Raw genomic sequence first — 23,297 nt, 5'->3', positions numbered from 1 at the left:
ATTGTGAAAGAAATGATTTAAGATGAATTAATGACATTATTTATTTCTGAGGAAATATCCAATTGACTTTTATTTCATAAATTATGATGCAGTGACATTAATTATATATATAAAAAAAAAATTAATAATTATGATTTGATTTTGATCATCCTAAGATGTTTAAATAGCTTATATAATGTTTTATAGGGGGTTTCAAATTGAAAGTTAGACGTTTCATAAAATATCATTAAGGTTAGTTAGGGCCTTTAGTTACTTTATTTGATTACCTAAATTTGAAAATTTAATTAGGTGTTTTCATGTTGTTAAATTTAATTCCAACAATTTATTAGGATGCTATTATAATATTTTATTTATGGTTCATACATAATTTCTTTATTCCACTTTACAATTATATTTCAGATTCTATTTGATTATTCACTTATTTCGAATTAGACATTTTATAAAAAAAAAAAAATACTTTATATTTATATCAAAGGGGGATTTTGTAGGCTGTTTATACGCGTGCATTCTCTACATGCCTAAGCATTCTACATATTTAGATGTTGCGCACACTTAGTTTATTTAGTCCTTTATAGTTGCACATAACACAAAATATTTGTATCTTTTGAAATAATAATTTATTATACAAAATAAATTAATTGATGTATCTAATGTAGTTGTTTGTATTTGTGTTAGGTTTGCTGTTGTGATCTTTTGGGGTATTTATCTATCTATCTAATGGGGTTACATAATATTTTATTATAAAACTTATTGATCATGTTATTTCTGAGAGTATTAAGAAATAGTCATTGGTAATTTAAGTATATTAAAGGAATTTAAAGAGAATTTATTAAAAGAGTTTTAAACTATGGGGGCCGTTTGTATTATTTTATGCAACATATTTATAAGAGTCTTAAAATTGGGGGGCCGTGCAAAATTTGTCAGATAGGGGGGCCGGTGGTGATAAATTATTATTTATATAAGCTTTACTTCTATGATTAAAATTAATAAATAAAAATTAAATTTATTTGAATTTTGTTAGGGACTATTATTTTTTTTTATTCAATGAACACTAGGTTATTTCTTAGATGAAATATGTATTTGTGGTTACTTAGACGCTTCATAAAGTTTTTTCGTATTGTTTAAATTTATTTTAACAAATTTATTTGAACATCTTCATTTTAATATTTAATTAACTTGGGATTTTATCTAATCATTTATTTACACTTAGACAATTATTTTAGGATTCCTTTTTGCATTTGTTACATTTTAATGCTTAAATTATTTCACTTCATTTCGCTTTAGATTTTTTTTACTTAGGCTCTTTCGCTTGTTGATATGTTATACTCATACATTTAAGCTTTTAATTATGAACTTCCATTTAGATGTTTTAACTCGTATCTTTTAAATAGATACTTTATCTAAATTTACTGATACAAATAACGTATCTATAAGGTTCTTTACTTGAAGCTCTTCACATGTTTAGGTTTTATACATTTAAACTCCTCACATACTTAGGCTTTTCAAACATTTAGGTTTTATAGATTCCTTTACACACATTTAGGATTGTATTCATTTATGCTGTATATGACATTGTAATTACATGCATTGAATTTATTACATATAAACTTATCTTGTTGTAATTATCAATCCGGTAAACTCCTTGATAATTAGGGGGCCGGATGTGACGGTTCGCCTATAGTACAATAGGTTTAATACCATAAGTACATAGAAAAGAAACAGGGGTTCCTATGGGTGACCGCTGCGAAAGCTGAGCTATTTAATATAAACAAACTTTAAAGTCAAGGTTCACAATAGTATACAGAGAAGACGTTACCATATATGAAATATTGACACAGAAGGGAAACTCCTTTGATATGTTTCCAAAGTGTAGTGGACGTCACAAGAAAATTAAATAAATTAAACAAAAATATATTATATTTTATATTAACCAAATTATAGTTTACCTTTTTCTCATCAGGTATAAAAAGGATGCATACAACACAGTTAATAAGGTTTATGAGAGCCTTTAAAGTTTTATAAATTCGATAATCAATTTAATAGAAAATACCAAAATACGTTAATATATAATTAAATTGAATTTAAAGAAAAGTTCAGTTCGAATAATAGGCTAAATCTGATTATTGAAATATCTACGCTTCGGTGACATAATCTATGACATTACTAGATGAATAGAAAAAAAAAAAAAGAAAAAAAGGGAGAGACGGCAGATCGGCGGGCGCGCGGGGGTCGCTTTTTAGGAATTGCGCAATAAAGTGAAAAAGAAGAAAAAAAAAAAATGGCGCGGGAGTCGTGTTTTAGGAACTGCGCAATAAAATAAAAAAGATAACTGGGATAGAGAGCTAGGAGTGACTGGATCTATGAAGGGGTTTAAGATCTTAGTGTATCACTATCGATTAAATGTGTGAAAAGAGTCAATGGAAGACTGGAGAATCCGGTGAGCTTGTTCCATTTATTACTACGTAGTTAGATTTTTGACTGTGATCACAGGCAAAGTTTATAATTAATATTTTTCCCAACAACTATTAAAATACGTATTTAATCGAGTCCATATACCTTTAGGTAATGCGTTTATCGTTAAATGCAATCACATTTGAACAAAGATCTACATCAATATAATTTACGTAATAATAATACATACTTACGTTATTCTACTCATATACAAAATTCAATTATATGGCTGTTTGATAGAAATTCATCGATTTGACTCAATATTCTAATTGTCCAGTTTTGGCAAATACTTATTGAATCAACTATTAAACTATTATAATACTAACTAAATTCATATCTAGTTACTATTTATTGAGGATAAATAGACTGAGGTGGCTGTGGTCTGGTCTCATTGCTGGGGAAACAACCATTGATGAGACGGAGGGGTTATTGAGTGGCGACTCTGTATATGCAAGTGTGGTGAGGGCTGCCTCCATTGGTTGGAGTGACTGTTTTATGTGTATTGTGGGGACTCGGTGGGTGCAGGAGTTTGGGGCCGTTCCTAGTGGCAGTCTATGGGGAATTGCCTGTGTTCAGTCGTGGATTGGTGATGGTTGAGACGATGATGATGATGGAATAGTTGTATTTATTACACTATTACAGTGTTGGTTTGGAATATCTGCTCATGCTTAACGTCTCATGGTAAAGTGTTTTCATACCATTGCTCGGTCAACTGTACTAATGATTCTTTTGTATACTTTTAATTACCCATGATTACATGTGGGAATTTGTTTTACACCAGATGTACAGAGAAACAGCTTAGCTGTTGCAGGTGATTTTATGTGAATGTATTACTTTTAATACATTATTGTGTTAGTAGATAAATTAATGTAACGGTGGGATGTTTATGGTAAACAAGCCTGTATTGTTTAAGTAGATATTTTGTCTTGATTTATTATAAACTTTAATATTGATTTTATTGTAGTAAACAAGCTGATAATAACAATTCTGTGTGTATTACTGGTTTCTAATAATATTTAATTATGCTGATATTATAGGTGTGGATTTAATTCCTAGTGGTAATAAAATTATCAAAGGATTCTCTGACTATAATTACTATTAACTAGGTAACTGTACCTCATGTACAGTATAAAATTAGTACTAAATGACAAGTATGAGTTATGTATTTTACTCATATTTAGGAAGAAAGTTGTCATGGCGATAAAGTTGTATGTGTGTTGTTTGTTCATGCTATATTGACTAGACAAGTTCAGGTTAATATTAGTGAATCTTTATTGGATTTATATTTAATATACATATTTTGAATATTTTATGGCAATAGAATGGAGATATACAAGTAGTAAAATATAATATTAGTATTTTATAAATTTCATTATCGAGTTAGTTGTATATGTTGGGCTGTATCCAAGGAGATATTATCCTATTAATATCAAGTTAGGACAATTACTTTAAATATTAATAAAGCAAACACTAACACTGATTATTCACTTCTTTAATAAATTTACATTAGAGGTTAGGAATCAAATAGATAGCATATTGGGAAATCTTCACCACACATGTATTTGAGGAACGTTCTTGATAATTAGTACTGTATGTATATATTATTGCGGGTACAATTGCAATAAGAATGTTGGACTTCTAATCTTCTGTTCATTCTTGAATTTGAAAGTAAGCTTGGCTACTGATATGAATATAAAACTGCAGCATTACTGGATACTATTAATTATTTCTGGTGTAAACCATGATTATTTATGTCACTGATAATTTAGTTGTATATTACGGTTGATATATGATGATTTTATATTTAATTATATTAAACAAATACAAATAAACAAACTTGCTAGTATTTGTTACGTTGACAGTTGTGATAGATAATCAAAATTCAATTCAATACATCAATACGTCATTCAATACGTCATTAATGTGACAGATGTCAAACAAAAGGAGATTATACACGTTATGATTCTATATCTAAGTCTATAGCAAATTTATATAATTTTCTGTTATTTTATAATAACTGTAGGGGAAATATTGGAATTATTTATATGAGAAATTTCACTTAAATGATATGATAATTATTTAAAGACCTAATTTCTTGGGGATTTAATCATGATGATTTAAACACTAAAACACTTGTTTATCTGAGAAATCCTCTTAGTAAATAGGTTTACTAAGACACTAAAAGGAAGTAGATATAGTATAACTATAGTACAGCTACAATAATTGTATAAGACTTACTGTCCTTTGTATACAAATATATATTTAATCTATATCTTTCACATTATAATTATGCAATATATTGCCTCTACTACTACAACATACACAAATAGGACTTATTGTCCTTCCTATATACCTATATATAATAATTGACCTGGCACTTTAATGTGTAATTTATCAGTACTTATGACAACAACCAATTAGGACTTATAGTCCTCTCTATAAAGCTACATAATTATTTAATCTGATTATTTCACAATGTGATTAATCAAACCTCTACAAATATAACAAAAGATCTCTATTACTCTCAACACAATAATAGCTTGTTGGACTTAGTGTCCTCAAACTTATAGAAAACCCAACTGGTTATTTCACGAGACGTTGTTAACTTGTGATTAATCAGTGTCTTTTAAAGGACTTATAGTTCCTTTAGATATATCTCTCTGAATAAATAATTGGTTAATTCACAATGTGGTTAATCAACAATAATATTATATATAATTGACTGGACTTATAGTTCATTCAATAGCACTCATTACTTTTAGTAGCTCTCGACCTATGGGTTGGACTACTCGTTTTTAGGCTCCGGCCTAATCAACAGTTTTAACTTGAACCTTGAGTATTCTTGGTATTAAGTAAATAATATTAAATTGACAATGCTATGTTATGATATAGCAATTATCAACATTATATGGCTTGGCCAATTCCAGGGTGTGGAAGGTATCCCCTATCACACAAATCTTCATCTCTATCGGACTGTCTTCACAGGTGATCTCTAATGTCACATTATAGGGCCGAAGGGTTATGTCCCATCAAAGTAGGTTCTGGTGTCTGGGTGATCTCGCTTCTTGGTCTGATCTCTTGTGGAGCCGAAGGAAACCCCATTGAGTAAGCTCGTAACAGGGTGACGCTGGGAAACAGTTTCGTACTGTTAGTGGGTGATCTCTATGTCGCCATATAGGACTGAAAGGGTCATCGCCCATGAGTAAGCTCTCGTGTCGGAGTGATCCTGGGATTTCAGTTCCGATCCTGTTTGCCTCTGGCAAACACCAATTTATACTGGAAGCATCGTGGGGCTGGTGGAGCCACTGTAATGTTGAAGTAAATGTACTTATGTTTGGTTTGGAACTGAGAATACTCATGCCCTTATTACCATCAGAGTGCATTAATAAATAGTAATACCCTTCCCTACCTTTTAGGAGGAAGAGTTATAGATAGTTGGAAAGTCTTCCACTGGTCCGGGCGTGTGAGGGGCCCGACCGCTCCCCCATTTTTTTTTATTATTACAGTTATTCTGTAATTTAGTATTAAATTAAATTTATTATTAAATTAACATAACTTCCTTGTTACATGAATTATGAGTATAATTCATTAATTATTCTTAATCCTTAAAGATTTATCAATCATCTTCATTATTTAACTCCTATCATATACCAATTAAAGAACCTTTTGGTTATTACACACACAACGGGTCCTACATTACTAGACGATCACACATTTATTTATCTGGCCAGATGATCAAGTGTTCTACTATAAGATCTGTTCAATATTATATATTTATTGTAAAGGTTATATGATTCATAGGGTGTTTGGGGTATATAAGGCAATATAGGTATGGGGTTATATTGAGGGTGTTAGGCCATTCCTTAGGGTAGATTTTCATTAGATTTTCATGAGTTTTCATTAGGTAAAGCCTTCGTAGGCTTTTCATAGGCTTTGTAGGTCTTCCACGTGTAGGTTAGTTTAGAGGGTAGTTAGATTATTTAGGGTGCACACATAAAGGGGGGGACCAGCACACCATCCAAATATTAAGCTCGCTTGTTTTTTTTTTTGTACAACTTAGAATGGCAAACAAGCTGACGGCCTACCTGATGGAAGGCGGTAACTGTCGCCTATAGACATGAGCAGTATCATGGACATAACAGAGTATACTATTTCGCTCACGATACCCCCATGCGTTGCCATTCCTGAGGACTCAGGTGTTATTCCTTTGTATATTGTAAATGCACTGCCATATCCCACCCTTCAAACCGAAACACAGCCATGCAAACACAACTGCTTTACGGTTGAAACGCGAATGGGACAGAGGTGCGTAAGCAAACGACTTTTGTACAGTCTCCCTCTGTCTGTTGTACATCTTTCATCAAAATAATTAATATTAACGTAATCTTCGTGGACAATAAAGTATAAAATAAATTAACGATAAGATACACATAAGCACACCAATCGCCTGGTCAATGACCTTGTATTATAAAAAATTACAATTGAAAACCCTTTCGCGAGCTAATTCAAAAACGTTTGCTTCCAAAATTGTTCCGACCAGGAATCGAACTGGGGACATTACGCAAAGTGGCATGACCCGTGGAGCTCGATCTACGAGTATAACTAATATCGTTAAATTGATTACGCTATCTCAGAACGGACCTATGCAAACATAAAACTAATTAATTTCACCATATCGAGAAAGGACAGAGGCATGGCTTGCCGATCGTAATTGGCCATAAAGTTAATCAAGTCCTATCTGAATCGACACGAAGATAGATGGGTTAACAGTACCATATGCATATGATGCTGTAGAATAAACCCATAGATATTTAAAATATCCATTCTATTTATCAATTCCTTCAAGAAAAGATTAAAATCATATTATCTTTTCAATTTACTTTACTACTATTATTGATAACAAGACTGTCGTCTTTGTGTTTAATATAAAAAGAAAAAAAAATGTTTATTTATTTATTTATATACATATTTTTGGCGAGTTTTACAGTTTTTACCAATGCAATCACTAAACATTTAAAAATCAAACATTATAATAATATGAGTACAATATTGTAATAATAATTGAGCATGCACATGCATATGCATGCATGGGCGCGCACACGCACACACACAAAAATCACACACTGCATTATAATAATACACGCAAAGTAGCGTATATATCAGCTATAGCTGAGTAATAAAGTTTGCATAAAAAAATAATAATAAAAATCTAGTTATGTTATAAAAAATAAATATTAAAAATGAATTTCTGCGAATAACGAGAACCTCGTGAAAGCCGAAACCGAGAAAATATCTCGACCTGGCTCACGAAGTGACCGAAATGTGGGGGGGGGGGGGGGCGTCCACCGAGATCATTCCAATCGTTTTGTCGGTGAACGGTCTTATCCCAACCAGACTGGAACAACATCTCAGACGGTTGGGATTCCGAGGCGGCTCACTCCCGGGAAAGATGCAGAAAGCGGTGCTCTTAGATTCTGCCCGCATTGTACGCCGATTTCTCTCCCTGGGGCCCTGAACCCCGGCCGACTGTGCCGGGGGTCAGTTTGCCATCTCCTCTCCTTAAGAGGGGAGATGTAAATTTTCTAAAACATTAAAAAATAATAATAAAAATTTAATTATGTTATAAAAAATCAATATTAAAAATGAATTTCTGCGTAATTTGTTACGATATATTGTTATTAATATGAAGAGTCTGATAATCATTTTATCCAATCATATTTTCCTTGTAAACTTCACTTTTATTTGAAAACAACTGCCGTGTTTCTTGCCCGTTCTTCATGGCTGAAATTGCAATACAAATTGGGCGGTAGATTCATAAAAAATACTGTTAAAATGTTTATAATTTGAATAAGAAAAATATTTATTATTTTATAAAATAAAACTTGATCTTCCAAATTTGAACCTGTAAACTTAGTAGTTTTAAATGTATGTTGATAGTTAAGACGAACGACTCTATTTGCTCCCTAACGCCAACTGCCGGGTTTATTTTTTCTTATAACTATCTTATGCGATCAACTTGAGAGTTGGAGAAAACAAAACACATTTACAAAATTCCATAAAAGTCAGTTGAGCGGTTGCGGAGATTATAAAAGAATGAATATTGTGACACAGGGGGGAAGGGATTGTTACTAATGAGGAGGTTAGTTCCCATTGCTAGCAATATACCGTATCAGGTCGACCTCCACGCGGTTTCCCTGGAAACCACTGTGACTAATTCATCATTGAATTCGTCACGATGGCTGACTGACTATATATATATATATATATATATATATATATATATATATATATATATATATATATATATATATATATATATATATATATATATATATATTTGTATTATTCTTTAAGTAATGCAATGAAGAGTAAATTAATAACATTACCGGGATCATCAAAGAGACGAGAACATGAGATAGAACGTTGCGTGAGATGCCACTGTTAGTAATTGGTTCGTGATAATAATCTCTATTCACTACACATGTCTATGTAAAGAGAATGGAACATGGGAAACGGTGGACTATTTCGAATTAAATCATTCTACCCTTATCCCAATCATTTGAGGTCGGCATAATATGGTTTTATCCCTATTACAAAAAGATTTGGTTTTTAGTTTTACGACCGGCCACCTTCCTGACGTCAACCCTCTTTGGGACCTATTTCGAATTAAATAATTTCAAATAAATACATTTTCCTCGCAAACAATGGTCATTTTAATCATAGTAAAAATATCGATTACTTATCGTTATGTCTAGGTATATATATAACATATTTACCAGAGGGAGACTTTGTACAAAAGTCGTTTCCTTGGGCACCTTTTTCCCACTCGTGTTTCAACCGTAAAGCAGTTGTGTTTGCATGGCTGTGTTTCGGTTTGAAGGGTGGGATATGGCAGTGAATTTACGGGGTACAAAGGAATGTCTATAGACGACGGTTACCACTTTCCATCAGGTGGGCCGTCAGTTTGTTTGCCATTCTAAGTCGTATAAAATAGTAACTAAATGTTGTTTGTACATGTATGTTTGGAAATATTTAAGATAAATTTCTCTAAGTTTTTTTTTTCTCTTGTTAGAATTTTTGACACTTTTTCTGTTTGTCTCAGTATTACACAAAAAATAACTCTATTATGGAGGCCTAAGTCCAGCTTTGACTTTAATTTTTATGCCACTGAAGTGGCAAACAAGCATGCGGCCCACATTTGAGACGTGTTAATTAACTACATATTCCATTGTAACCGCCATGCCTTACACTTCGTTAAGTAATACAATCACATAAATTATTTAGCCTCCGAACCTGAATACCCTGAACTATTAGATATTCTGTTACCTTATCTGAATTTCAAAGCATATCTATTGGAAGAGTATATATAGTACGGTAAGAATATCTTATTGGTATAACGATATTTCTTTATGCAACTTAGAATGGCAAACAAGCTGACGGCCCACCTGATGATAAGCGGTTACCATAGCCTATGAACGCCTGCAATACTAGGGATATTACGCGCCCGTTGCCGACTCTGATGAAACCTCTTTACTCCCCTTTTGGAGATAGCCCAAGCTGTAGTCTCTTGGGAAAACCTCGGCAGGAAGCTCATTCCATAACCTGAGTGTTCGAGGGAGATAACATCGTGTTGTAGGGGATCATCTCGGTGGTAAGATATGAGAGTGAACTCCCTGACGATGGTAGAAAGTGGCCGTGGGCATCATTTTGAACAATTCCTCTGGGCACAATCTTGTATAAGCGGTAATAACAGAGTATACTATTTCGTCTATGATACTCCCCATCATTGCCATTTCTAAGGACTCAGGTGTTATTCCTCTGTACCCAGTAAATTCACGCCACATCCCACCCTTCAAACCGAAACACAGCCGTGCAAACACAACTGCTTCACGGTAGAAACTCGAACGTGACAGATGTGCCCAATCAAACGACTTTTGTACAAAGTCTCCCTCGTCATAGTCGTAGACGGATCTGTAATATATCCGTCATAGTCGTAGATATAAAAAATACAATAGACAGTGGCAATCGCCATATCATCATCATATCACTCACTCTTTTTTTTTTTTTTGCCTCACTCTGCGTGTTCTACCGCTTATACAACGGATTGTGCTCAGATTATTCAATATGATGCCTACGTATTCTCGGCACACCCTCATACCTTACAGCCTAAATGGTCGCGTACAACGCATATAAAAAATGGAATACAAGAGACTAGACTTCAAAAGTGGCAATCGTCATATCATCATCATATATCAGCCTTTAACTGTCCACTGTTGAACATAAGCTTCCTCCTTGAGGGGGGGGGGGAGGTTTGCTAGTAGTTGCCACACTTAGCAAGCGGATTGGCAACTGCAGTTAGCCTTTGGAGATGTTTTAAGAGAGACGCTGCTGCCCATCCCTCGCTCTCCCTTAGTCGCCTCTTACGACACCTACGGGAAAGGAAGGGATGGCCTATTCTTTACCGGGACCATTTATATGTACTATTAAGTACTTATATGTATTAAATAAATAATAAACAAGAAAACATGAGCAGACTAATCCCCACAAGCAGGGGGAAAGGGGTTGTTAGCAATGGAGTTTGACAGCCCCGTTGTTAGCAATATGCCCTATTAGGTCGACCTCCATGTGGTTCCCTCTGGAAACCATCGTGAACAATTCTTATTGAATTCGTCACGATGGGCTAACTGACCTGCTTCATCCTCATCTATCATTCCTCACCGGTGCCCCGCCGGTGTATACCGATAGCGCGGGTAGGGTTACCTTTACATTATCACCCATTAAAAAAATCCCCACAAGCAACACCCGTTCACGAGTATGACAAATGAGACAACAGTCATTGCGCTCAACTATATATTAGGAAACTTCTGTATACAACATATGTGTATCATTTACTCAAACTTGAGAGATAGGATAGTTTTTATCCTGGATAAGAAGAAATGGAGCCGGATGCCGATAAGGGGCAAAACAAAACAACATTTGCCGAATCAGCCAGTACGCAGAATTAGAACGTAGTGTCAGCAATCAGATTAATAATATCAACTGTGTTACGGAAATAAATACAGTTAGATTTTTTTATTATTATTTTTGATTATATAATCACAGTCATAGATTATTTAAAAAGTTTGGCAGCTCCTACCTTTATCGAACAATCGAATTATGGAATTCCCTTCCTTCCTGGAGTTTCCTTCCTTATGTATCCTGTTTAACTCGGATCCCTTCAAGAAAGGCGTGGAAGTGTTTATATAAGCTTGCATTCCATCTAATGACTGGCATCCCTCTAACCTACGGTCCAGTGAGGACCGCAGGATATCTTCCATTGGATTTGTGTCCCACACAGGTTTTATAATCACTTATATCAATTATGCCAATATTTAAAAAAAAAAATAAGAAAGGAAGTAAATACTTTATAATAAAATTTAGTCCAAATTTTTTGGTTATTTTATAAAAAAAGGAGTCCTGATTGAGTATTATTATGTTCCATATAAAAAAAACCTTGACTTTAACTGTGGTAAAATTATTATGATTTAAAATATAAACCACTGAAATTATTTAAAAAAAAAAAACATCTATAAGACCAACCTGTAACTATATCCTTTCAGATAAAAAAAGAATTATCCGAATCGGATCACAACTGAGTCAGAGTTATGAGGTAATAAACATAAAAAAATAACAAATTGAGAGAACCTTCTTTTTTTATAATTTATTAAATCCAAAAATACATGTTTCAATTTTACATTTTTTCATTTTAAATTTACATTTGATTTCCTGTGTCGTGAAGTCTTGGACCCTCTTCTAATTACAAAATTTATTTTTATACAACTTAGAATGGCAAACAAGCTAACGGCCCACCTGATGGAAAGTGGTAACCGTCGCCTATAGACATGAGCAGTACCATGGACATAACAGAGTATACTGTTTCGCCCATGATACCCCCCATGCGTTACCATTCCTGAGGAGTCAGGTGTTATTCCTCTGCACCCAGTAAATTCACGCCATATAACATCCTTCAAACCGAAACACAGCCATGCAAACACAACTGCTTCACGGTTGAAACACGAATGGGACAGAGGTACCCAAGCAATCGACTTTTGTACCAAGTCTCCCTCTGGTAACTAATTATACTTATTAACTAATATATGAACTTACTAACTAATATAATATATAAACTTTAGATACATAAACAATTTAGATTTATACACATTTTTTTTAAAGTCTATTTGTCAATAACCTTACCTTAAAAATATATATTTTCACTTATCCAAGAGCAGAGACATAAAAAAGACTGATGTCCACATTATTACGATAGCATTTAGTCTCTCTGTAATGGTTTTATAGCGAAATATGTGTATTTGCATTGAAATCCAGAACAAACGGAGTACTTAACCTACATTTGCTGTACAGAAGAGCCGAAATGCGACTGTAATAACCAGACGTTACAACAGTACTGCGTCAGCGAGACTAGTAGTTACTCTTCTTAGACAAATACTAGCGGTCCGCCCCGGCATCGCACGGGTAGACAGATAAAAAATTAATTAGTCTTTTATAATAGTGTTAATAGGTAAATTTATGACAGAATTATATTTTTATAAAAAAAAGGCATAGCCTATACTACTCGCTGATAATTTAGCTTTCTATAGGTGAAAAACATTTTAAAATCTGTCAAGTAAATTTTGAGTTTTACCATTACAAATAGACATACAAAAACGAGATATCTATAGAGTTGTTACAAGTAGATTTTGTTTAACAATAAAAAATAAATCAGTTTCAACTGTGAAAAAACTAGAACATTTATCGATTTTGACGAAATAATTTCTAATATTATTTTAACAAAATGTGATAACGTAATTTATTACATTACGTTATCACATTTTGTTAGGTTAATATTTACTTTTTTAAAATTTAATATGACCCCGCTCATTTAAATTTTATTTATTAATATAAATGAAATTTAAATAGGCGGTCATTGCACTCTTACATTGACAACGTGTCCCATCCAATATTTTTCACTTTGCTATTAAAAAAAAAGGTTTATTAATGACCGAGTTCTGAGTTACAAATTTTAAAAAAGGAATTGAGAATTTTGTCCTTCATTTTCAACTTGATTATTATTTGAATTTAGAACGTGCTTATTAAAAAAATAATATAGGACTATAACAATAACTCCTCGAATAGTTTAAATTATTATTTTTTCTAAACCAATACCTGACAATAGATGGCGTAAAAAATAAATACGCAGAAAATTTGTTTTTTTTTTTTCTTTTTCTATTTAAAAGAACAAAACTGTTATAGCAACGTGTGGTCGAAATATACGTCGCAGGGCAGTCGTACATTTTTTCTTCCTACCTCTCACAGAGTTAAAATCTAATTTTCCATCTGTCAAAGAGTCCGTTCAGATCTATCGGTTCATTAAGCCGGTCCTTCTGGCCGGTCTGTGCACCGGATTTGTCGGGACACGGCAAAAATTTCGGTGAATTTCACCTTATATTCTTACCTGTCGGTAGAGGACGGAAGAAGGCTATTTGATGGGATAATAAAATTTATGCTTGTACGAGTATACACACAGCAAGTAAGGGCATACTTTATTTTTATGTAAACTTTATTGTAGGCGATTATGTTTTAAAAATGATTATTCAACTGATATTTTTATGACTAATATAGTCACGGAATTACATTCTTAATACTTTTTGTTACTTTACGATAAATATCTGTGTATGTGTGCGTGCGTGCGTGCGTGCGTGCGTGCGTGCGTGCGTGCGTGCGTGTGTGTGTGTGTGTGTGTGTGTGTGTGTGTGTGTGTGTGTGTGTGTGCGCGCGCGTGTGCGTGTGCGTTCGTGAGTGTGTGTGCGTATATGCGTGTATGAGAATGTGCACGCGCGTGCGTATGTGTGCGTGTGTGTGTACTTTCTTGTGGAAAAATTGCCAAATGGAAAAATGTAATTTTGCCACATTTACTTTTAAATTAAATAATTTTCCGATAAACACTAGGACAATAGTTTATAAAATCAATTTTTTAATACTTATTTTTTTTTCCAGAGTGGTGGGGCGCCCGCACGTTCTGCTGTGACACAGACGAGTGTAACGCGGGCTACACCCTGTACCCTGCGACGGGTTTGCTCGCCCTCACATTAGCCGCTTTATTCGCGCGCTGACCGAGCGTCTAATGTGTCATTACCCTAATTTCAATCGGAAAAGAGGTAAAAAAAATTTTTAACATATTAAAATAATTTTAAAAATAGGAAAGGAATCTTACTGAATCGTAACAAGAGTTAATATTGGCTGCACGAGGATTATTAAAATTATAAATTTATTTAAAACATAATTATCCCAAACTTCAATAGTATATCTATTATAAATTATTTTATAACTTTAAATTATAATAATTTACTAGTTACACCTAATTTTTCAGTGTATTTCCAAATATCAAAAAATACGAATCATCAAAATAAATAAATTTATATTATTTTTACGACCATAAATAGAAGTGCTTTTACTTCTAAAAATTTAAACTATGAGATGAGATTTTTTTAATATTTTATTATTAATAAAGACAATAAAGAGTGAATAAATAAATATCTGAACCGCATATTTGTTGCAAATTGTGTCTATGTCATATTACATCTAGTGTCTACATTGTAGACTGTAGACACTATAGTATATAAAACAAAAATGACATTACCTAAACATAGTGAAACTGTGATGAAATTATTGAAGTGTACTGGGTACCTACTCAAATAAACGAAAATCCATTAGTATCGGCTCATTGAAGCTAGAATGTGGTGTAAAATATCTTTGTCAAACAATATAAATTGTATTACTGAGCGATTGGATCTATTTCAGTTTATTTGTATTGGTTATTTAATCATTATCTATCTATACTTATAATAAATCTATAGAGAGGTCAATTCTGTACATGAAATATATTTATATTTTTTATATTTAGTTATTTTGTAATAACTATCAGCGGGTGATTAGTGATCGATACTGATGCCAAAAATGTAATCAGTAAATTTTTTGTCTGTCTGTCTGTATGTTCGTTATAGAAACAAAAACTACTCGACGGATTTTAACGAAACTTGGTACAATTATTCTTCATACTCCTTGGCAGGTTATAGTATACTTTTCATCACGCTACGATCAATAGGGACAGAGCAGTGAAGGGAAATGTTGGGAAAACGGGAGAAGTTACTCGATTTTTAAGCTTCCGTCGCGTGTGCACCCTTAATGGCCACTTTTTAAAATGTAAAAATGTCCACCCGTGCGACGCCGGGACGGGCCGCTAGTCAAATATAAGAACTCTTACAATAAATCTTGTTGTTGATTGTTGATTCACATTTAATTGCGGTTTGTTTTCAATATATTTTAAAAAAAAAACGTATTTTCGAATGATTTTCTTTATAATATCCTTCATAGAAAATATCTGCTTTTAGACCTCGTTTATAATAATTTTGAACTATTGTGTCATTCTTTTCTAGGTTGAAGATTTATGAAATTAAAAGAATTCTGTCAGAAGAGACATCCAGGCTGTTTTTATTACAATTGTGTGATTGTCAATTTATTTCTTATTATATCTCGGCTAGAATTTTACGAAATAACATTAATTTAATGAATTATTCGTAATATTCAATGTCTTTAAAACTTTAATTAAATATTTTAGTTCTGTTATTGTTAACAATTTTTTTTATATTGCAGTACATACCTACTGCATGTATGTATTTAGTACATGTATAATTTTAAATATATATATATATATATATATATATATATATATATATATAGATAGATAATTTATATATATAAATGAATATCTAGTGCACGGATATCTGCTTCCATTTATAAATTGTAATCTAATTAATTTAAAACAAATTTATTAAAAGATGAGTTAGTTTAAATATAAATTTATATATTTTAATTAAATTACAATTTATATAAATATAATTAGTATATATAAATAGGTAATATCATTCACAATTTACGCTTTATTAACCTATCACAGTCAAATTCTTTCTAAAGATAGTCAAAATTATTGTGTATAATTAGGTACTAGAATATTCATAGCTTACAATAGTTTATACCGTTATTGTTTCCAACAAAATTTTTTGGAGAGTGTACTCTTTTTGTTAGTAATCAATTAATTTAAACACATAAAAGAAAAAAAAAAAAACTAAATAAATTTACTCAATAAATTTCGATGTCACGATCAAATTAAAAATATATATTTTGTTAAAATTTTAATGCAATAAAATGTTTATTTTTTTTTTTCGTTGTTTAAAATATTTTAAAAGTATTTTAGCTACATTGGATTTGAGTTGAACACAGAGATTTAACTTTGTGCGTGGATTGAAAGCATTGTTGCGAACTCACGGTTGTTTCATTAAATTTATGTACGGTTTTGAATATATTCAATCTTTATCATGCTTTTGTGGTTATAGAAACAGATACAGTCTGACGAGAATCGTTATTAATATAAATGACGTTTTGATAAAGAAATTTTTGTTTTACGTTCAATTCCAATCATGTTTATTACTTAGTTTTGATATTATGATTATTAGTATATTATTTTTAAATTATATATATATATATATATATATATATATATATATATATATATATATATATATATATATATATATATATATATATATATATATATATATATATATATATATATATATATATATATATATATATATATATACTTGTATAATGTATTGACCCAAAGATATCAGGTTCTATATATTGAAATGATCGGAGTTGCAACAATTTTAAATATGACTCAAAATAGAAAAAAAAGGTCGTAAATTAATTAAAACTTCCGATATAAAAAAAAAACCAAATTATTTACATTTCTGTTGATGTTTTCAAATAATCTTTTGGTGTGAAATCTCTATTTTTACAATTTTTATCATCATTGTTGTTGTGTTCTGATGTATCCGTCATTCACACCTATATCAACAAATCTTCCATATAACTCATCACGAAAAATAGTACTGACTTGCCTGTAGCCATCGATTTCTTTATACTTCTTTTAGTTAAAAAGTGTTACCATTCGGATACTAACAGATTTGCGTTCCTAAAGTACTAAGATAGGAAGTTGTATGAATAGAGATAAGTAAAGAAGATCGCCATATTCTATTACTGTTGTTACTCTATTAATTTCTGCTCATTAAGCCTCTTTTTAGTCCAAAAAATATTTTGGCTTAATCTTAGATTATATAGATGGGGAGAGAGAGCGTCGAGGCTCAAAAATGGGTCAACTTTTTGTCAAATTCGTTTCTTTTATTAATGTTCTATAAACATACGCTGTGTGCGTATCTATGTATATATGTATCTACGTATATATGTATCTTTTAGTATATATATATATTTAATTATTAAATAAATAAAATTAGTATTTACCCATATAAAAGATAAAGAAATTATAAGACAAAACAAATATAGAAGTTATAAAGGAATCACTCATAACTATTTATCATGCAAAATTGTATGTAAAAGTTGACCCGCTTTTCTCTAAGCTTTTCTCGACTCCGCTTTTCTTTGTATGGAGACACTAATCAACTGGCCATATTAAATGACACATATGACCAAAGACTAAAACTCTTCAATACCAACGTTACTTCAGATATTCAAGATATATCTGGATGATACAGATATAGATGTATTATTTAGCATACCTAAATGTATTATCGAAGATTATACATTAAATAAAAATATTTATTTATACTTTAGTTAAACATATTTTGATGTTCTTCATGTAACTTTTAACAATATGTTATTCTAGTTTGAGTACCGAGCAACTGACGTTATGGTCACGTGTGAGTTAATTCGAAATGAAATTTCATTATTAAAACTCTCTCACAAATGAAACCCAAAACTATTGTCCAGTTATTTTTAAATACCATCTTCGTTATCATAATTACTAGATAACTATGGTGATGATAATACTGTTCTGTTAAGTTCATTACCTCAGTTATTCCATAACGAGTCGTTCTAAGTTATGTGAAATCAAATTATATTTCCATTCAGGTGTACTGTGTAATATTTTATTCATTCTTCATAAACTAATATAATTACAATATAATAGTCTGAACTTTCAGAAGGAATTAACGTAATATATATATATATATATATATATATATATATATATATATATATATATATATATATATATATATATGTTTCGCCCATATCCCCCTATGCGTTGCCATTCTTGAGGACTCTGGTGTTATTCCTCTGTACCCAATAAATTCACGGCATATTCCACCCTTCAAACCGAAACACAGCCATGCAAACACAACTGCTTCACGGTAGAAACACGAATAGGACAGAGGTAAAAAAATCTCCCTCTGGTGATCCAACCATAAGACAAATTATCATTGTCAAATACATAATATGACTAATAATGGAAAACAACCATTTAATAATTGAATATTCAGATTTTTTTATTAATTCTATTTAGAAAGTATTTCTATAAAGACTTTAATAAAACTTAGTTAAATATTGTATTGAAACAGTCTAAAGTATTCCAGGAAGTAAACAGTTAAATATATATTACATGTTATGTAAGTAAAGAGATCTCTAGTTAAGTAAAAATATTTTTAGTTTCAACAAAAAAAAAGTACTTCGAAAGTACTTCGAATAAATCTAACTCGAATTAAAGGATTATGCGACCGGAACAAATTTAGAATAGGTAAATATTTCGACAACGATGATAGAGTGCGGATTTTATTTAAAATAAAACATCGATGTTTACATCCTGCAGAATATTTATACGGGTTCACTTTTAGAAAACAATCCAGAAATATGACGTTGTCTTTTTTTTTAGAATGGCAAACAAGCTGACGGCCCACCTGATTGAAAGTAATAACCGTCGCCTATAGACATGAGCAGTACCATGGACATAACAGTACACACACATACTGTTTCGCCCATGATACCCCCCAAGCGTTGCCATTCCTGAGAACTCAGGTGTTATTCCTCTGTACCCAGTAAATTCACGCCATATCCCACCCTTCAAACCGAAACACAGCCATGTAAACACAACTGCTTCACGGTAGAAACACGAATAGGACAGAGGTACCCAAGCAATCGACTTTTGTACAAAGTCTCCCTCTGGTAAAATTTTTTTATTTCTCCAATTTATACAAACAGTTCTAGTTCCGCTTGTAAACCTTTTATTATTAAAAAAATTGTAACTATTATTATTATTTATTAATTTTTCTATTAAAAGTCTCGTAAGAACATGTTTTTTTTATGGGTGAAAATGGTATGGTAACCCCGCCTGCGCTAACGGGATACGCTGGCGGGGCACCAGTGAAGGGTGATAGGTGAGAATGAAAACAGGCCAGTTAGCCAATCATGATGAATTCATCAGGAATTAACCATGATAGTTTCCAGGGAGAACCGCGAGGAGGTCGACCTGGTTGGGTATATTGCTAGCAATGGGATTCTTAGTCTCCATTACTAACAATCCCTTTTCCAGTAAGGGCATACTATATTAGTTTAATTTACTTATATTTTAGTCTAGAAAGCTCGCCTAGTTTCGGGACCATCCGGAACCCTTACTCATGAATAAAACACACATAAATTAAACTGGTAGTTATTACATTAAAATATTAATTTTTAATATTTATTTATTAATTATCGCTATTAATAAAAATTAAAATGTAAAGGTATATAATCTTTTATTAAATAATACAATACTTTTGTCAGTTTGTTTAATTCCGTTCTGAAAGTTTAGAATTTTATGATAGCTATATAATAAAACGCTTTATAATTTTATCACGTAATGCTATTAAAAGCTGAAATATTCTAAATTACCATAAATTTATATAATATATTACATATAGTTAGAGTTTAAGTAAGAACTTAATAGAAATCACATAGTTAAATAAAGTACTCGTAATACCTACGTTTATAACACACCGGTTAAAATAGTTCAAAGGAAAAAAAAAACGAAATAAGATCTAGTTAGTTTAATATAATTAAATTAAACTTTAACATATGGTAAATAATAATAATAATAATAATAACGCAATATTTTATTTGTTTATTAATATTACGTCAATTGCGTAATTTTAATGTAAATTGGTTATAATAAACACGTAATCTTTTTAATTTATTCTGATTTGACTTAATGAACTCGTTTTTTTTTTGTATTTTGCTTATAATTTTAACAAGTAAAGTAATTAAATTTAATTTATTTATTGCATTCATTAAAATTATATAATGAAATATGTTAATAAATAATAAAATATATTGTAGAACCTGTCGGGAACAGCAAATTATATATTAATTATAATAATTTAGAGTATATTCTTTAATTTTATTAATTAGTAATATTTAAATAAATTGTTATTTTGAATTTTAATATCTACGAGTACCCATATATATATATATATATATATATATATAAATGTTTTTAAAAAGAACCTTCATGATATGTTAATAAATAAATGTTATTATAGCCTGGACGAATATATCAATGATAAAGATAAATAGTCATCATTTGTAAAAAATTATGTCTCATATAAATATATTTTGTTTCACTGTATAATTTTAAATGTTATGTTTTGTATACTGTTAACTGTTCCATATATTGTACGCTTATATAGCAGGACATGGAGATACTATTTAACTCATGTAATACCTTAATTTAACCTGTGATCCACAATAAAGTCTTTGTATTTATATATATATATATATATATATATATATATATATATATATATATATATATATATATATATATATATATATATATATATATATAATTGCTCATAATAATTAATATATATACATATATATATATATATATATATATATGTAAGATTGTATAACTTTGACTTACAATTTATAAATATATTATGAATATGTTCTTAGATTTCTTGCTTGAATTATTATAATTAAGTAAATTTATAAATAATAACATAAAATTTATGCTAGAATAAAAATCTATGTAATAATTTGTTCAGCTACGAATTTTGTCAACTTTTTTTTATATACAACTTAGAATGGTAAATAAGCCTACGGCCCACCTGTTGGAAAGTGGTAACCGTTGCCTATAGATATGAGCAGTACCATGGATATAACAGAGTATACTGTTTCGCCCATGATACACCCTTTTTTGTCAGTCTTGTGCTGTATGGACGATCTTTAATGATTAATTTTCTACATGATATCTCTGAGGATTGTTTATATTCTATTTCTTTGTTTTATCTATACCAATATTACAAATAGTAAAGATTTGATTGTTTGCTTGTTTGTAATGGATAAATAAAAAAAAAAATATTAAATTGATTTAGAAAATTCCACTTACAGATAAAACAAAAACACAAAGTTACAAACACAAGGTACAATGGGCCCCACACTAGGCTAACCTGTATCGTGGATACCCGACAAAGATTAACAAATCACAATCTGGTACGAGTATAATAAAAAGTAAATAGTGGGCGGGTATTAATATATGTGTATTATAAGGCTATATATTATTTTAAAAAATTCTTTCTACTCATGCGAAGTCAGGCCGGGATGATAGTATATCTATAAATTGGTCTATAAATTTGCAATAAAAAATATAAGAAATTGACTGTAATTCGGGTAGCATAAGCTTTATTTGATGGGCCTAGCCCATCGGAATAAGTGTAACTTTTGATTTGGACATCATATCTTATATCAAGTTTATTTTATACGTTTCGCGTTTCCATATATTTAAGAATTACTATTGTTTCGAATTATATGTCATACATATATCTCTCTTCTCTTTCTCTATTCCACTTCATTACTGAAGGTCGTGTCCTTGAAAGGTGTCTGTGACTTCTCTTATGATGTTGTTCCATTTCGCACGGTCTTCAGCTTCTCGCAGGGCAGCAGCAATTGACAGTCCCGTAACGGCGGTTACTTGGTCCCGCCATCGACTAGGCGATCGTCCGCGTGGTCTTTTTCCCTCTATCTTGCCTATAACCATTAGTTTGTCCAGATTGTCGGACTGTCGTCGAGCAATATGACCGAAGTATCCAAGAATCCTTCTTCAATAGCAGACTGTCGAGAGCCTATCTTTTATGCGGAGTCACATACGTACGTTATTGTTTTTCACTAACAACCCTTTTTTCTTTAATATTTCCAAACCTAAAGCTCTACAGATGAAATAATCCATCAATAAGAATGCCTTTTGTGTTGATATTTTCGTATCTATCACTATATGAAGCCCATTATAATCTCGAAGAATAATATCGGATACATTATTTTGGAAACCACAGTAAATTTAATCAGAACCAGTCGAAAGTATGTTATAAGACTTCTATCAATAGCAAAGTGGAAGTCAATAAAACAAATGAAGCATAAATAGAACTTCAGGAGGTCGGTCAAGTTTCAATTTCAGATTATTACTCTACAACTTTGGTGTAATACTTGTAAAATATAAACTGGCATCAAGGAACCCAATTAATTTCTAAAACATAGCATTAAACCCATCCCCTGTCATATTAGATTCAAATTTGCTTCTTGAAATATTTATTAGACACGTGCCGCTAAGTTATGTACAAATATACGCCTGTTTTCATTTAGGGCAGGTAGGTACGTGAAAACAATATTTGCTTTGATTTAAACAAAACTTTTTATGTATTATCTTAAAATTTAAATATATATTTACATATTCTTAAAATATGAAACAAACGAACATGTAACTCACTTGATGATAAGTGATTACTGCTGCCTATGAGCACTCGCAACATCAGACGAACTTCAAGTTTATTACCGGCTAGAAAGAAATATGCTCCTATAATATTAATATATGAAATATAAAGATTTTCTAGAACGATGCTATTTATATAAATATGTCCAAAGATATT

The 23,297-nt window shown here is 31.2% G+C and overlaps 1 protein-coding gene across 2 annotated transcripts in view; it reads left to right on the top strand.

Moving 5' to 3' along the window:
* Positions 1-16,134, top strand: part of LOC128201120 (neurotoxin BM10-1-like) — a 153,448-nt gene extending 137,314 nt beyond the window's left edge. For both annotated transcript variants that reach the window (XM_052896907.1, XM_052896908.1), the window contains 2 exons: positions 14,485-14,645; positions 15,924-16,134. In XM_052896907.1, coding sequence (XP_052752867.1) covers positions 14,485-14,600 — 116 coding nt within the window. In that variant the 3' untranslated portion in view covers positions 14,601-14,645; positions 15,924-16,134. The remainder of the gene's footprint in view (positions 1-14,484; positions 14,646-15,923) is intronic.
* The last annotated feature ends 7,163 nt before the right edge of the window (positions 16,135-23,297 follow it).

This window comes from Galleria mellonella, unplaced genomic scaffold, assembly GCF_026898425.1.
Source record: "Galleria mellonella isolate WM207_F2 unplaced genomic scaffold, CSIRO_AGI_GalMel_v1 utg35, whole genome shotgun sequence".
NCBI classification, from domain to species: Eukaryota; Metazoa; Arthropoda; class Insecta; order Lepidoptera; family Pyralidae; genus Galleria; species Galleria mellonella.
Note: the sequence above shows the minus strand (reverse complement) of the source record. Positions and strands in the feature narration are given on the sequence as shown.